Consider the following 17348-nt stretch of genomic DNA (forward strand, 5'->3'; position numbering starts at 1 on the left):
AGAGCAGGTTCACCCTGAGCACATGTGACAAACGTGAAAGGGTCTGGAGAAGCTGTGGAGAATGTTATGCTGCTTGTAACATCGTTCAGCATAATCGGTTTGGTGGTGGGTCAGTAATGGTCTGGGGAAGCATATCCATGGAGGGACGCACAGACCTCTACAGGCTAGACAACGGCACCTTGACTGCCATTAGGTATCAGGATGAAATCTTTGGACCCATTGTCAGACCCTATGATGGTGCAGTGGGTCCTGGGCTCCTCCTGGTGCATGGCAATGCCAGGCCTCATGTGGCAAGAGTATGCAGGCATTTTCTGGAAGATGAAGGAATTGATACCATTGACTGGCCCCCATGCTCACCTAATCTAAATCCAATAGAACACCTCTGGGACATTATGTTTGGGTCCATCCGACTAGGCCAGGTTGCACCTCAGACTGTCCAGGAGCTCAGTGATGCCCTGGTCCAGATCTGGGGGGAGATCCCCCAGGACACCATCCGTCGTCTCATTAGGAGCATGCACCCCCCAACGTTGTCAGGCATGCATACAAGCACGTGGGGGCCATACAAACTACTGAGTACGATTTGGAGTTGCAATGAAATTTCGGCAAAATGGACTAGCCTGCCGCATCATTTTTTTACTTTGATTTTTAGGGTGTCTTTGAATTCAGCCCTCTGTAGGTTGATAATTTTCATTTCCATCAAACGATGTGGCATCCTTTCATTCCTAACACATTACCCACTCCATATCAGTAGAAATATCCAGCAGGATTTTTTCCCATTGAGATCTGATGTGTTTTCAAAGTGTTCCTTTAAATTTTTTGAGTAGTTTATAACCATCAAGAAGTAATTAAAGCAACCAATGTAATTTTTTTACTAGTGATACCACCTGAGCCAGATCCCACCATAAAATGGGATTGGATTAGGCATGGACTTTGGCCTACTGATTTAAAATCCTAATCAGTATTCATTATTTAGGACAGCAATTAAACTGTTGTCATGAGACCGCAGTCTTGTCATTATTGTTATTATTATTCATCTCAGGGTGAATACACACACGCCCCACAGGGCCAATTTAGCATTGCCAATTCACCTAACTAGCATGTCTTTGGACAGTGGGAAGAAACACAAAGGAAGAATATGTAACTCCATGAAGGGAGGACCCGGGATGAGGTCCCTTGTCTCCTTACTGCGAGGTGGCAGTGCTGCCGCTGACTCCACCACCATGCCACCCATTTTCATGGTGCTTTTAGAAAACAAAAAAACATCAACAGTTTTGGAAATGTCTGCTTTGGCAGAATGAGAGCACCAACATGCCATGGTATTAAAAAACAGGTTTAATTAACAACAAGAACCAACCTCTAATTAAGATAGATAGATAGATAGATAGATAGATAGATAGATAGATAGATAGATAGATAGATAGATAGATAGATAGATAGATAGATAGATAGATAGATAGATAGATAGATAGATAGATAGATAGATAGATAGATAGATAGATAGATAGATAGATAGATAGATAGATAGATAGATACTTTATTAATCCGAAGGGGAAATTCACAAATTTGAGGCCCTGATTTAGCAGGTCACCTGTTGCCTCACTTTACATCTCAGTTTTGTTTGGCTATCTTTTAAGGAAAAATGAAGTAATTCAGAGGACTGAGTCTTAAAAAAACAAGGCAACTCAAATGAAGGCAAAAGAAGTCAATTAACAGCAGAAACTGGTCACTTATGGAGAAAGCGGCAGGAAGAAAAACCGACAGCCACTGCAGCTCTCCAGGATCAGAGTTGGACCCTTGAAGTATTTACTAAGTTTAGTAAATGCCAATTTTCTAGATTTTGTAAAATAAATACATTTTTAAATGCAATGTGATGCCACACTACTGTATCTTTTGGCTAGAGGAAGCAATTATGTGATTTAAACTTGTCTTTAAATCTTGTTCTGTTGATAGAGCATTATTACACAAATGAAATAGTTTTATTGTTAAAGAATTGCAAACTAAACACTAACAAAGTTCCAACTTCATCTGCAGTATAACAGTTAAGATACCGGTGAAATGACATTGTCTCTTTCAATGCTGTAGAATTTATTGATCTTTGGACTCTGGTTTTAGTAGGCTAACATTGACTCCGTTTATAAATGAAATTCAAAGCTACAGGATATGAAAGTATTTGCATCATTTTACCCAGGCAGGGTAAACCATCTCTGGAACTCGAGATGAAACATTGACAAAGACATATGACCTACAACTACCATAGACCATTCACTGAGGACTGAAAACCACAAGGAGTTCCACCATCCAATACTTTATTACAAGGCCATTATCATTTCAAATCACCTGCCTGTGCTGTGTTTGTGTAAAGGTATGCATTTATAAAATCTGTACTGTGCTAGGTTGATATTCGACATAAATGATGCAATAATGAATAGAATATCCACCACCGTTTCAATCAGCACTAAAGGTAAAAAGATATAGAAATGTTCATAATTTTCATAAAAAAACATGCAAAAACATACCTCTTCTAAGAGGAGTGGTATGGTTGCATTGGAATTAATCTTTTGGTCATTTTCCAGCAGTGTGGCCAAGGGAACACCAAACAGGCAGCCCTCTATAGAAAATGAATTAAAAATGAGTTATCTTCTCAATGCTAAAAAGCATTTACTGTAGGTGTCCTTGGATTCACTTCACTGTGACTCTACCCCAACAAAGTGCTAAGTGAGTGCAGTTGTATTGCTATCTGAACCTTACCAGAGATCTTGTTTCTGCTGCTCTTGGATCTCTTTAGTTCCACTTGCAGAAGATCACAGAGTGCAGTCATGTCGATGAGAGCCAGCTGACGGATCTTCTTGACATCTGGTGAAGACAAGTCCCCGATCCGTGTTACCCCCAGTCTGTACTTGGGAGAGACTAGCTTCTAGAGGCAGGGAGAGAAGCACACATTTATTATTGCTGTAGGCAGGACCTTGGATTTGCTTGAACAGCACATCTGAGTATAGCGCTCTCCAAAGTTGTCTCACAAGGTATTAGACTTGTTTGGTAACACTGTCCAAATAGATAGATAGATAGATAGATAGATAGATAGATAGATAGATAGATAGATAGATAGATAGATAGATAGATAGATAGATAGATAGATAGATAGATAGATAGATAGATAGATAGATAGATAGATAGATAGATAGATAGATACTTTATTAATCCCAGGGGGAAATTCACAATAAATAAATAAACAGACATGTAAGGCATTCTAAACCAAGTGGTGTTCAGCATCCTAAAATAAAGCCATTAATACATACTGTCTATAGTATAGAATTAAAATTTGAATTTAAATCTTAAAGCATTAAGGGTGCAGTTATAAAATTCTTCATTGTAACACAGAACTGGGTATGTCCTCTTTAACACTTTCAAAAACGTCTCTGTTTAGCGATGAGCTAAATATTTTTGTATTAAATGTATTCTCATGGGCGGCATGGTGGCGCAGTGGTAGCGCTGCTGCCTCGCAGTTAGGAGACCTGGGTTCGCTTCCTGGGTCCTCCCTGCATGGAGTTTGCATGTTCTCCCCGTGTCTGTGTGGGTTTCCTCTGGGCACTCCGGTTTCCTCCCACAGTCCAAAGACATGCAGGTTAGGTGGATTGGTGATTCTAAAATTGGCCCTAGTGTGTGCTTGGTGTGTGGGTGTGTTTGTGTGTATCCTGCGGTGGGTTGGCACCCTGCCCGGGATTGATTCCTGCCTTGTGCCCTGTGTTGGCTGGGATTGGCTCCAGCAGACCCCCATGACCCTGTGTTTGGATTCAGCGGGTTGGAAAATGGATGGATGGATGGATGTATTCTCATTAAGCTGCTCTTGTGATATAAACTCCCACAAAAAATACATTTGCAGACGTCATTATGATTATTAAAGACAAAAACATGACACAAAATATCATATTATCCATTTTGCACACGTGTATGTATGAAAAATTCTATGTTAATTCTATTTGCTTCATAATCACTGATAGGGAACCTACACAGAAGGTAAGGCCAGCGGCAAACATCTTAAGTATAGACCACCATACAGATATCCTAGTATTACTATTAAAAAGATAAGACATTTGGAAATGAGAATTTCAATCTGTATAGCTCAGCACCTGGAAGTGTGCTCATGAGGGACTTGGGAGTAAGGGAGAGGCCTTTTCCAATATATTGCATGCATTGATTCCAAGTGCAAATTCCATGAATATTTCTGCACTGTTGCTACTGTACATCCAAGTACTACTGATAGATGGAGGTCCCTCACACTTTCCCTCAACAGCCTCAGTCTTCATTCTCTTTAGTTGGAAGTGGTAAATAAGAACAGAAGTATAAAAGACACACTGGTAATGAGGCAATTCAGTAAGGCTCAAAGTATGATTAGTTGTTTTAAGCCCAATATCATCTTAAAGATCAGAGTATGGAGAGAACACACACTAGTGATCCCCGGCTCTTTGGAAGGCAAAAGAGATACCTGAAGTTAGAAGAAAGAAAGACAGAGATCAAAACAAAGACAAGAAGGAGTTCAACAAAGGGGGTTCAACTGAACATTTAAGTACAAAGTATCTGTTGTAATAGACCTGCCAGGGTCACTGATAGATTTAGCTTTTCAGCAGTTTTAGTAAATGATTTCAGTCAATAAACAAAGAGATCTGGGTGGTGAACAAAAGGCAAAGAATGCATATAAACAGAACAACTAACAGAAATCCCATGCAACAACAATGTCAGAGTTATCTAAGTGATCATAAAATTTAACTCATAACCATGCTTGATTTACTGTATGCATTTCCTATCTTGCCTGAAGAAGGGGCCTGAGTTGCCTCGAAAGCTTGCATATTGTAATCTTTTTACTTAGCCAATAAAAGGTGTCATTTTGCTTGGCTTTTCTCTACATTCATAATGGCTAACGCGGTACAACACCCTAGTACTATGTCCATATAAAAGGAAAAATGGAATTAAAATTTTTTGTTTTGCTGGCTTGTAAGATCTGAAAATCTCTGCGTGAATAATGCAGGTATAGTATATATGCATAAAAAATGCGATTAGACAGTTCATACTGGTAGGGTGGCAGAGTGGTAAGCCTTGCAGTAAGGAGATTGGGGTTCACATCACAGGTCCTCCATATGTGGAGTCTGCATGTTCTCTCTGTGTCTGTGTACGTTTACTCTGGGTGCTCCAGTTTCTTCCTGCAGCCCAAACATATACAGGTTAGGTGAACTGGTGATGCTTAATGGGCCATAGTGTGTGGGAGGTGTGGGAGTGTATGTGGGGAGGTGTGGTGTGTTTGTTTGCCCTGCAATGGACTGGCACCCTGTCCAGAATTTGTTCCTACCATATTTCATATGCTATCTGGGATAGGCTCCATCTCCCTGTCCCGCAACCCTGGTCTGGATTAAGCAGGTTTGAACAAGACTTTATACTAGTGGTTCTCAACCATGGGGTCCACTGCCCACTGAGGGGGTCTCAGTAAAATTCCAGATGGGACACCTACACAACTGAAAATAATCACACGATAGCAAAACACTTAAATCTCTACAAGCAATATACAAAAAGCAAAGGAAAGCAAATTTGTCCCAAACTTAGTTCTTAAATAGGTAAAACCAAGCAGGAGTTTCAAAGACTTTTTGCCTAGCAGTAGAATACACTGGCACCACAGCAGATTTGGACAGGGAACTACTTTCATAAAAGATTCATAGAATTTTATAGTATTGAAGTACCACAAAACAGAACATAATTTACAGTATATGCTAGGGGGCTTCGCTCGCCAACAACCCAAACAACCCCCCACGCCAGCCATTTCGCATATCTTACGCTCGTGTATGTGGATTTCACTTTCAACAACAACAAATCTTTTAATTCTCGCGGATACGTCTCTTCATTGGGAAGAAACACTACTTTTCCCTGATGGCAACATGAATTTGACAATCTACAAGTCTCTGACTTAAAGTTTAAATCCAAAAAATGTATTCGATCTCTTTTCACTGTTCCGGTATTTTACTGAGTAATAATTTCCATTTGTTTGCGCTAATGCGATCTTTACTATTATTTTTTGAGACTTTTGAATTTTCATACTTTCATTATCTCTAACCTGCTCTGCATGTGTACAACACCAGCGTTTTTGAATTCTTTACGACGTTCTACTTTGTCATCTACTCTTTGTCATTTATTTCCAGCCCTGGGTGTGATTAAATCTTTTGGCACAAAGTCGTGTCTTCCGGGAACTGAAAGTATCTCTCTGAAAAAATCTCCTCCCAGGCTAAAAAGTGACGTCCCGTCCCAGGATTTTTTTATTATAATTTTATATTTTTATTATTTATTATTTTTTATTATAATATATATAGATCTATATATACAGCATATAACTTAATAAAAAGATAAGAGTCTGTGTGTCTGTGTATTCGTGTGTCCTTCCTATTGGATATATCTGTCACTTCAACAAACACACTTTTCTTCTACACACATACTACACATTTGTAGTGATAAAATAAAATGTCTTGCATTTGTCATTCCAGCTTAATGGCGCATCATAAACTGTTTTTATAAAGCTCAGACCAAATGGCATATAACAGGGTAATATGCATTTCACCTTTCGTTCCAACATATGGTGCATCACAAAATTTTGTAATAATGCATTTTAGCACTACAAATGTTTGTGATGCACCATCTGTTGGAATCACAGTGTAATGCATTTTATTACTAGCTGCATTACAAAATAAATTCCAATAGATGGTGCATGTTGATTATTTAGATTTCAACCTGCCATTTCAGTGATAGAATATCCATTAATATTCTTCACCCTCTTAAGTTTGGAGTAATGATTACACCATATTTAGTTCTAAAGCCCATTGGCCCAAAAGCCAATATATATATATATTGTTACTATAAAAATAGAATTACTCAACATGATTCAAGTGCATTACAAGCAGTGAAGTTGTTGTGGGTTTTTCAAAAGGTTCTCCTGTTTTTCCACCTTATCACCAAAGACATGTGATTGAATATCTGATTCCATACCAGCCTCTGTGAGAGTGTTGGTGTGTGCCTGAATGGGCCCTCTGGTAGACGGGCACCCTGTCCAGGGCCATTTCTTGCCCAGTGCTGTCAAGATAGGTTCCAGTCCTGTGTAATCTTGAATTGAATTAAATGAGTTGGAGAATGTTATGATATGTTATGTTACCGTGATATTGGATTAACAAAGAAGATGCTAAGAAGATTCTAAACAGCTACCCTGTGTACAAGGTCCATATGAGAATATGAAGGTTGAAACCTTGCTAGTCATGTTGAACAGAGCAGTGTGCTAACTTCACAGTTCCATTTTTTTACAATAATTTTCTCGGGTTAACTTCAGTAACAAAGCATATCTCTCATCATTCAAAGACTTTACAATTTAGATCATATGGTCTGTGTGTTGTGTATCATCTGTTTGAATATTTTATTGTTAAATTGTTTATTGGCCTATAGTGGTGTTCTGTATGGTTAACTGTAGAATTTTGAATTGGCTGTGCTGCATAGTTTCTTCTGTGGTTAGCATAACTGTATTCTAAAAGGTTAACTTCTGGGGTGAGGAAACTTGCATGAGAGCTGATGATCTCATCTTTAGGCTCTGAGGTTGGCCCATTTCATAAATGATACTAAATAAGACCATGAAGTATAGCGAAGAGTCTGGTAAGTGACTGCCACAAATAATGGTTACACACATAAAGTCACACAGATATAGTTCCATGCAATTGTCATGTCAATATAGTGGGGTTGTTTGATTGTGGGAGACATTGGAAAACCGGTAGATAGAAAACACAATGGTCTGAAATGGGAAGCACTTAGGAGTCATAGTGGACTCACCACTATCTACAATAAAAGAGTGTACAAAAAGAGTCGAAAAGACTAATAGGAGATTAATTTATATATCATGACATGTACCATACAAGCAAGTCAAGTGTGGTTATGCATAAGTTATATAACACACTAGTGAGGTATCACCTGGAGTGCTGTGTTCAGTTTTGTACTACAAAAAAGACTAAGCAGTGCTAGAGAAAGTCCAGATGAAAATGATCTATTTACTAAAATATGCTTTTTCAAGATGCCAGTTTTGTTTATATTCAGGCTGAAGATGGAGTGCTATGCACTTGTGTACAGCAACACTTTACAAATTAACGTTGCTGTAAAAAGCTGAAGGTAACGCTCTTTCCCTTATATGAAGCTGGGCTACTAGAAAGAATACCTGGACTACTAGGTTTGCAAAACTGGTATTCCAGCAGACTACCAATTTGCCCACCCCTGCTTTATAAACCATGACTGCAATGGATTTAAAAATATTCAACATTAGTCAGCTGTCCACAATAAATGAGCTTCCTACTCTGAGTGGATTCCATTTTTACTCTTATTGTTGCCATGTTTCAACTCCTCCTTGAAATCCTGGCTGGAGTTCAGCAAATATGGAAATAAAAATAAAAAGTTTATTGAAAAGCTATAATTTTTGCTTGAGGGGCATTAAGCCGCTAGTGGAATCTGAGTCTCTGGTGAGTCTCTTAGAGTTTTAAATCAGTAGTCCACAAAGACTGCAAAAGAGAATCTAGATCCTACATGACAGGACACATGCAAATAAAAAAAATCAAACAAAAAGTAAACGTCAACAACGGATTAAACTCATTGCTGGACATGTTGCTGTAACAATTGACATAAAAAATAAACTAAGTCACTTTTTATTGTTGTAGGATCATTACATTTCTCCAGCTCCCAGATTCCCTTATCAAATAGTTGCTTCGTTACCCAACCTGGTATCAAGTTACAGTTAGCTTGTTAACAGCAGTAGAAGCATTCAGTTATGAAAACACTGGCACATTCAGACAACATGTATTGTTAATGGAAAAAAAAACAGATGAAATGTCTAAAAGCGGATAAAAATTTTCAAACAGAAGTTCAATGTACACTAAGCATTCAAGACAAAGCTCCAAAGGTCATTCAAAAAGACAGTTTTCCATTGAGGATTAATAAAGTATATCAAATCATATCAAAAACACAAAAGCTCTGGAACTGTAGGTTTGAAAGAAATTAAAGACTTTGTTTTTAAATCTTTGGAAATGTATTGCAGTAATCAATTTGGTTGGGAAAGTTACTTTATAATATAGGAATATGCAAATTTACCCCAACGCCCACAAAGAAAAACAGAATCAATCCCTGAACTTGTAGATCAGTAAGTCTAATTAATTATTGGAAATATTACTCTGAAATTAAACCAGAATTCCACATTTCGAACCACAATCAGAAAGAATTCTGAATGGGAAACAATTTTTAAATAAACATTGCCCTTTCTGAAAGGCAACTGGAGTAGCAAGCAAAAGAAAACACTTGCAGGGTCATTTATAGATTTTTAAAAACTCCTTTATATTGGGTCACAAAGAAGGCATTATACACTAGAAACCATTAACATCAGCAGTTATTTTCGAAATTTAATGGCAAACTGGTTAACAAATAGCAAACAAGTGTAAATAAGCAAGGAAAGAAACATTAAAATGGGGTTTTTGGTAAAATTGATGATGATCACAATTTACATTTAAAAACAAAGAATCAAATATTGTGTGTAAATTGTGACATTCCCAAATAATGATAAAATTCTGAAGGATGGCAAATATTAAGTAAACAGCAAAAAGCCTTTAGATCTAGTTAACCTTCAAAGGTGGGAAAAATAATATTTAATACAGACTTGTATTAAGTGGGACAGTGAGCAGACATATTGGTTAGCATAGGCGCATGCATCACAGCTCCTGAAGTCTGGGTTCAAATTCTGATCTGTGTCTAGTCTATAAGGAGCTTACACTTCCCTCCTGTGTCTATGTGAGGTTTTTCTCTGGGACCTTATGGTTTTGTTCCCACATCTCAAAGATGTACGTGTTAATCAAACTGGTAACTCTGAACTGACCAAATGTGTGCTGAGTGAGTTGTTACTGTGTTATTTCTCCTGCATAAACTCAGAATATATAAAGTGAACAATTAAGTCATATTGTCCTTTTATTACATCATGATCCAGTCTGTCATAACTTTCAACTCAACTTTCTGGTTTGGTTGCCTAACATATCAATATTTTAAGAAGTTCAAACAGCATAACAGACATTCAGCCAAATTTATTGGTGCTGATGTGGATAGCTTCATATGCCTGCTCTAGATGGAGGTGATGAAGAAACTGGAAACTACAGTATGTCATCTGTGAGGACAGTCACCTTCAAGACCCACGTACATGGTACCATAAAATCATGTCTGACCAGTGCTATTAAGCATTTTGACAAAGTACATCATAGGCAGCAAAGCATTAAGGCTACAAAGCCAGTTTTCATGATTGTTCTAAATTGGCCTCAGTGAAGCTTGGTCAGTTGCTAAAAGCAGTTACCAAAGGACTGTTTTTGAATTCTGTAAATTTGTCTGACATATGCTGACATATGCCCTCACCGATGTACCTGATTCATATGTATTACAGTCATGTGAAGTGTCTCAGTTGTACTTTTATTGTTAATCGAATCACTTTTCATGCTCAGAAAATCTCTTTATTGTGAAGAGCCGTGTTTTCCAAGTGAAGAAGTACATCAGTCAGTGCATAAGTCACTAGTGCTGCATGTTCTGCAGATGTACCACAAGCAAAAAATATTACCAGTGACGAAGCATACAAAGGCATATTAAATACAAGTGTATATAGTGGCACTTAGAACTTTTAATCAATGTTCAAATTTATTTGAATATTTATTTATTATTAATATTAGTATTCACACCTTAGTTTTTGTATAATTTGACAGCCTGTGTATATAAGAGACTAGCAAAATACCCTCGCTTCGCAGCGGTGAAGTACTGCTTTAAAATTTTTATTAAGAAGAAAAGTAAACCTTTTTAAACTGAGGGAAAATATACCAATAATTATTTGTTAAGGATCTCTTTGTATACCACATTGTCAGTTCGGCCATCCGGTTGTAATATGACCAAGTTGTGCGCTGAGCTTACTCTTGAGCATGCAACATATAGTTGGCCATGTGAAAAGCAAACTTGCCTCAAATCAATGCCAACCTTTTGTAGGGTCTGTCCCTGAGACTTATTAATTGTCATTGTGAACCAGAGCCACACTGAAAATTGGAGGCGTTTGAATTGAAATGGGTTTTATCGATAAATTCGCATCCAGCTTTTGAGAATTTAAACATTCGTAAACATCAAAGTGTCCACTACTCAAATCGTCACCTGTGAATCTAAGATGTTTAAGAGGCATTGGCGGTTGTCCAAAGGTGTAAAATATTTGGCCATTTTGGTACACTTGAAAGCGACAACTGAACAATTCAGCGGCAGCCATCAACTCACATGCAGAACCATAGGTGAAGGTCTTAAGCATTTCACTCTTATAGTGCTCCTGTGTAGTATAATTATCTCCTGTACCGTCATCAGTCCACACCTTGAACCTGTCCCACTTATTCAATACATAAGACGCAATGTTCCTCCGGATATCAAGAGTGAGACTGATGTGGCCGTGCAATATGTAACACAGAGTATGGAAAAGGCAGTCGCCATCTCTGGGCATGGAAACCACTCGGTAAGTGACAGTTCTTTGATCGATGGTAATCACCTTGATAGACATGTTAATGGGGGTACGGTTGGAACAATAAAGGAAATGGGTACCTGAACAAAGTAAACTAAGTCTAAAATACCTACACAATAACGATATTTGTAATAAACGAACAATAAAAAAGCGGAGAAACCGTGGATTAAATAAAAAGGCTGCAGTTATAAGCAGGGAGACGTGAATACTGTGGCAAAGCAAGGAAGGGAATGAAGAGACCGGAGCGACGGACGGCCTAATATAGGCAGGCAGCTAACTACGTGGGAGGCGTGGGGAGGGGGGACCCAACGCCACCTCACACGGCAACCGAGCTGCAGGCTATGGACGTATATATGTACATAAGTAGGATTCAGTTAGCGTTGGGAACCCACATACCAAATTTCTTGAAGATGGGCCCATAAGTAACAAAAACCGTTGGAAAGTTTAATATGGCGGCGACAGTGGCGTCATGCCACTGAAATAAGTATGTACATCGGTTTCAGTTATCGCAGGGAAGCCGCCTACCAAATTTCATGACCGTTGACCATTACGCGTAGAATTTTGAAATGAACTCTGCTTAACTTTTGTAAGTAAGCTGTAAGGAATGAGCCTGCCAAATTTCAGCCTTCTACCTACACGGGAAGTTGGAGAATTAGTGATGAGTGAGTCAGTGAGGGCTTTGCCGTTTATTAGTATAGATACTTTAACCTTTTCAACTAACAGCAGTTAGGCGATAGTCCTTAGCCTACAAGACAATCCATTAGATGCCATAGGCAGCTGCCTATTACGCCAACACCTGGGGGGGCACTGTTTATGAAAGTTATGGGGTGCACACTCTGGACAGCGAGGGGCACCATTTATGTAACTCAAGCAACATATGTTCCATTAAGTCTAATAAAATGAAAAGTGCACTATAGATGTCAAGGGGCTCCATGTTGGTTACTTAAGGGGGTAAACACATTTGCAAACCAAGGGGGTTGCCCCCATCCTTGTACAAAAAGGGTCATCGTTTATGTAACTCAAGCGGAGCAATGCACATCGTGGCCCTTACCACCTCCTCCCCCTCCATTCCACTCTATGGACACTGAGTGGCACTGTTTTGGTAAGTCAAAGGGCATTCATTCTTATACTCAGACTAGGGCTCAATGATTCTGTAACATTTTCTGTATTTTGGGAACTCTGCAAAATGTCAGCACATTTTTCTAGCAGTAATGAGAACCTGTTCCCAATTAAGCCAGGTGTTTAGTGTGAGTGCTCATTTTGGGTAAGAAGGGTGGGGTGCTGATGCTGTTTTTTGTAAAAAAAAACACTTTTTCAAAGAATTCTCAGTTGAGTTTCTGCTTGATATTTATATATATATACAGTATATATATTCCCGAGAGGGAGTGCAGTGGAGTGTGTACGCCTGATGAGCCCAGAATGAGGGCGAAACACGTGTCACGTACTCTTTGCATTTATTTGACAGTAAACTATTTCAACCATATATATATATATATATATATATATATATATATATATATATATATATATACAGTATATATATATACTAGTCATTTAGCCCGTTACAATAACAGGCGCTAGAACAGTAGTGCATAAACATTAGTAGGAACAGTCTATATTAAATGGCATTCTTTTTGTTGGTCGTATTTTTCTTTCTTTCAGCCTTTCTTTTGTTGATGTTTACTTGCTGAGCTGACCGTTCTTCGTGGGCTGCCACCGTGTATTGTGTGTCTTTAATTTCCTGTGACAGTAATACTGTCTTGTACGGCTATATTCAATAAGGGCGCGCACAAAAAGGCGAGCTTCAAAAGGGCGACCTCAATTGAGCGCGGCGAATAAAGGCGTTCGTAGATAATTTATTTCAAATGGCTCTGGAATATGTGAAGAGCAAAAAAGGTGCAGATCTTTATTTACGCGCGCCTTTATTCGCTGCGCCCAATTGAGGTCGCCCTTTTGAGGCTCGCCTTTTTGTGCGCGCCCTTATTGAAGGATACCGTCTTGTATGTCCACTGGCTTGTACATCCGTAATACACCTTTAATTTTCTCTGGCGGTAATAAGGCGTGCGCGTCGGTAATATGCCTTTAATCTCCTCTGACAGTAATACTGGCTTGTATGTGGCTGTAATATGTGTCACTGTATTGTGTACCTTTAATTTCCTCTCGCAGTAATACTGGTTTTTATTTCCGTTAAACGCCTCTAACTTTCTCTGACAGTAATATTGCGCATCGCACCGTGCCCCACGCATGCGCACTTCATCAGAAGACACCCACACATGGACACCTGGACGCACATAGGGATTTTATATATATATATGGGCGGCACAGTGGCGCAGTGGGTAGCGCTGCTGCCTCGCAGTTGGGAGACCTGGAGACCTGGGTTCGCTTCCCAGGTCCTCCCTGCATGGAGTTTGCATGTTCTACCCGTGTCTGCGTGGGTTTCTTCCGGGCGCTCCGGTTTTCTCCCACAGTCCAAAGACATGCAGGTTAGGTGGATTGGCGATTCTAAATTGGCCCTAGTGTGTGCTTGGTGTGTGGGTGTGTTTGTGTGTGTTCTGTGGTGGGTTGGCACCCTGCCCGGGATTGGTTCCCTGCCTTATGCCCTGTGTTGGCTGGGATTGGATCCAGACCCCTGTGACCCTGTGTTTGGATTCAGCGGGTTGGAAAATGGATGGATGGATGGACTATTGATCTGGTCAGTTGAATAGCGGAGGGGGTTGTTAATCAGTTTCAGCTGCCTTGGTGTTAATGAAATTAACAACAGGTGCATTAGAGGGGCAACAATGAGACGACCCCCAAAACAGGAATGAATGGATTAACAGGTGGAGGCTACTGACATTTTTCCCTCCTCATCTTTTCTGACTGTTTTTTTCACTACCTTTGCACATGGCTACGGTCAGTGTCACTACTGCTAGCATGAGGCCATACCTGAACCCTACAGAGTTTGCACAGGTAATCCAACTTCTCAAGGATGGCAGGCACATCAACATGTGCCATTGCCAGAAGGTTTACTGTGTCTCCCAGTACAGTCTCAAGTCTCATGGAGGAGATTCCAGGTGACAGGCAGTTACTCTAGGAGAGCTGGACAGTGCCGTAGAAGGTTCTTAACCCATCAGTAGGACCGATCGGTATCTACTCCTTTGGGTAAGGAGGAACAGGATGAGAACTGCCAGAGCCCTACAAAATGAACTCCAGCAGGCCAGTGGTGTGAATGTCTCTGACCAAAAAATCAGAAACAGACTCCATGACGGTGGCCTGAGGGCCCAGCATCCTCTTGTGGACCCTATGCCAGGCACTGTGGAGCTCGATTAGCATTTGCCATAGAATACCAGAATTGGCAGGTCCACCACTGGTGCCCTGTGCTTTTCAAAGATGAGAGCAGGTTCACCCTGAACACATGTGACAGACGTGAAAGGGTCTGGAGAAGCTTTGGAGAATGTTATTCTGCTTGTAACATCGTTCAGCATGACCGGTTTGGTGGTGGGTCAGTGATGGTCTGGGGAGGCATGTCCATGGTGGGATGCACAGACCTCTACAGGCTAGACAACGGCACCTTGACTGGCATTAGGTATCGGGATGAAATACTTGGACCCATTGTCAGACCCTATGATGGTGCAGTGGGTCCTGGGTTCCTCCTGCTGCATGACAATACCCGGCATCATGTGGCGAGAGTATGCAGGCAGTTCCTGGAGGATGAAGGAATTGATACCACTGACTGGCCCCCATGCTCTGCTTATCTGACCTAAATTGAATAGAACACCTCTGGAACATCCTGTTTGGTTACATCTGACACCTCAGACTGTCCAAGAGCTCAGTGATGCCCTGGTCCAGATCAGGGAGGAGATCCCCCAGGACACCATCCATCAACTCATTAGGAGCATGTCCCCTCGACGTTCTCAGGCATGCATACAAGCATGTGAGGGCCATACAAACTACTGAATATGATTTGGAGTTGCTGCAATGAAATTTTGGCAAAATGGACTAGCCTGCAACATCATTTTTTCACTTTGACTTTCGGGGTGTCTTTGAATTCAACCCTCTGTAGGTTGATAATTTTCATTTCCATCAAACAATGTGGCATCCAATCATTCCTAACACATTACCCACTCCATATCAGTAGAGATATCCAACAGGATTTTTTTTCCATTGAGATCTGATGTTATTTCAAAGTGTTCTATTATACACGTTATAATTTGTAAGTAAGAAATTGGACCATCTCAGAATTTATCATCTGCATCTTGCTTTTGCAAAATGGACTGCATAAACCTTTCGCCAATGGGATTGCATAAACCATCTCAGTTTATGTGATTCTTTGTATTGCCTTATATCTAATGCTATTGGTTTTGACTGCAAAGAAATATAGTGAAAGCTTAAAACCAGTGTCTCTGACTGTTACTAGCATCACCAAAAGGTTTAGATGGTTCACTCCTTATCTAGCTGCAGTTTTTTGAGGGTATGATAGCATGCTATTGTGAAGCCTTCTACTATTAGTTAATTGGTTGAAGCAAAGGAATGAAAGTACAGACAGTCCCAGTCAGTGAGAGCCTACCAAAGGAGCCCATTGGGTCAAATTTTCACGGGGTGCAGCACAGACACATACAGTTAGGTCCATAAATATTTGGACAGAGACAACTCTTTTCTAATTTTGGTTCTGTACATTACCACAATGAATTTTAAATGAAACAACTCAGATGTGTTGTTTAACAACTTGTGTTAAAAAATGCTTTAGTTGCCTCACATTTTTATGCAATCGTTTTGTTCACCCCACTGAATTAAAGCTGAAAGTGTGCACTTCAACTGCATCTGAGTTGTTTCATTTAAAATTCATTGTGATAATGTACAGAACCAAAATTAGAAAAAAGTTGTGTCTGTCCAAATATTTATGGACCTAACTGTACACCAAGAAAGGTTACAGGCAACAGTTACACATATGGTTTTGATATTTCCTCTTATCTCCGATTTAAAAATGAGCCTATGATGTTAGTTGGTAATTTACATGTTTCATGACACAAATCATCTGATAACATGATAAAACTGCATGCAAATTTCATTTAGTCTTAACTATTTGGACATCTTCCTCTTACAAACTCACAGGTAAAGTCATGGCCTCATTCTTCTTTCTTTGATTATCTTGATCAGCAGTTTTGCCCTGCTTTACTAGGAGGGCAGCTTGCTCACAGTATGGCACATCTGTTATGAAGATCTCCTCTTTCTCTGATTTTTTTAAAAGGAAAAGAGAAGAGCAATGTTACTTTGTTAGTGCTTCACGGTGGTATATAATGGAGACCAGCCTGAAATGCCAGTCAGATATCATGATTTGCTGTTGTTATTCTTTGAGATTACTTCTGTTTTACTCTTTGTGCGTATAATATAATTTTTGTGCTTTACATACATAACTGTTAATACAGTATAGATATAAATATATGCAAGTGCTCTGAGCATGTACTCAAAAAGAAGCACTATACAAAAACAAGTAGACTTGAATTTTTCAAACACGTCTTGCATGTTGTTAGCAATGTGCTTCAATTTTTTCAATTTTTGTTTCAACATATGATATTTACAGTATATTTAAGAATGTAAGTAAAGTACCTCCTACTGGGCACTGTGGCATATCACCCATGACTTCTTCAAGGTGCTGGTCATTAGAAATTGAGTCTTCAGTTTCAGGCAGAGTTTTCTGTGGAAGTCAACCAATGCAGTAATTGTTAATTTTGTGTGTATTACACAAGTAACCAATAAGGAAGCCAAAGTAGATGAAAATAAAAGCACATGCAAGGGG

The 17348-nt window shown here is 39.5% G+C and overlaps 1 protein-coding gene across 3 annotated transcripts in view; it reads right to left on the reverse strand.

Annotated features, from left to right (window-relative positions):
* LOC114658593 (rho GTPase-activating protein 40) overlaps positions 1 to 17348 on the reverse strand; it is a 49620-nt gene that overhangs the window by 17785 nt on the left and 14487 nt on the right. For all 3 annotated transcript variants that reach the window (XM_028810617.2, XM_051933271.1, XM_051933270.1), the window contains exons 4-7: positions 17159 to 17246; positions 16662 to 16783; positions 2749 to 2914; positions 2517 to 2608 (exon numbers count right to left, since the gene is read on the reverse strand). In XM_028810617.2, coding sequence (XP_028666450.1) covers positions 2517 to 2608; positions 2749 to 2914; positions 16662 to 16783; positions 17159 to 17246 — 468 coding nt within the window. The remainder of the gene's footprint in view (positions 1 to 2516; positions 2609 to 2748; positions 2915 to 16661; positions 16784 to 17158; positions 17247 to 17348) is intronic.

Source organism: Erpetoichthys calabaricus, chromosome 10 (assembly GCF_900747795.2).
Source record: "Erpetoichthys calabaricus chromosome 10, fErpCal1.3, whole genome shotgun sequence".
Taxonomy (NCBI): domain Eukaryota; kingdom Metazoa; phylum Chordata; class Cladistia; order Polypteriformes; family Polypteridae; genus Erpetoichthys; species Erpetoichthys calabaricus.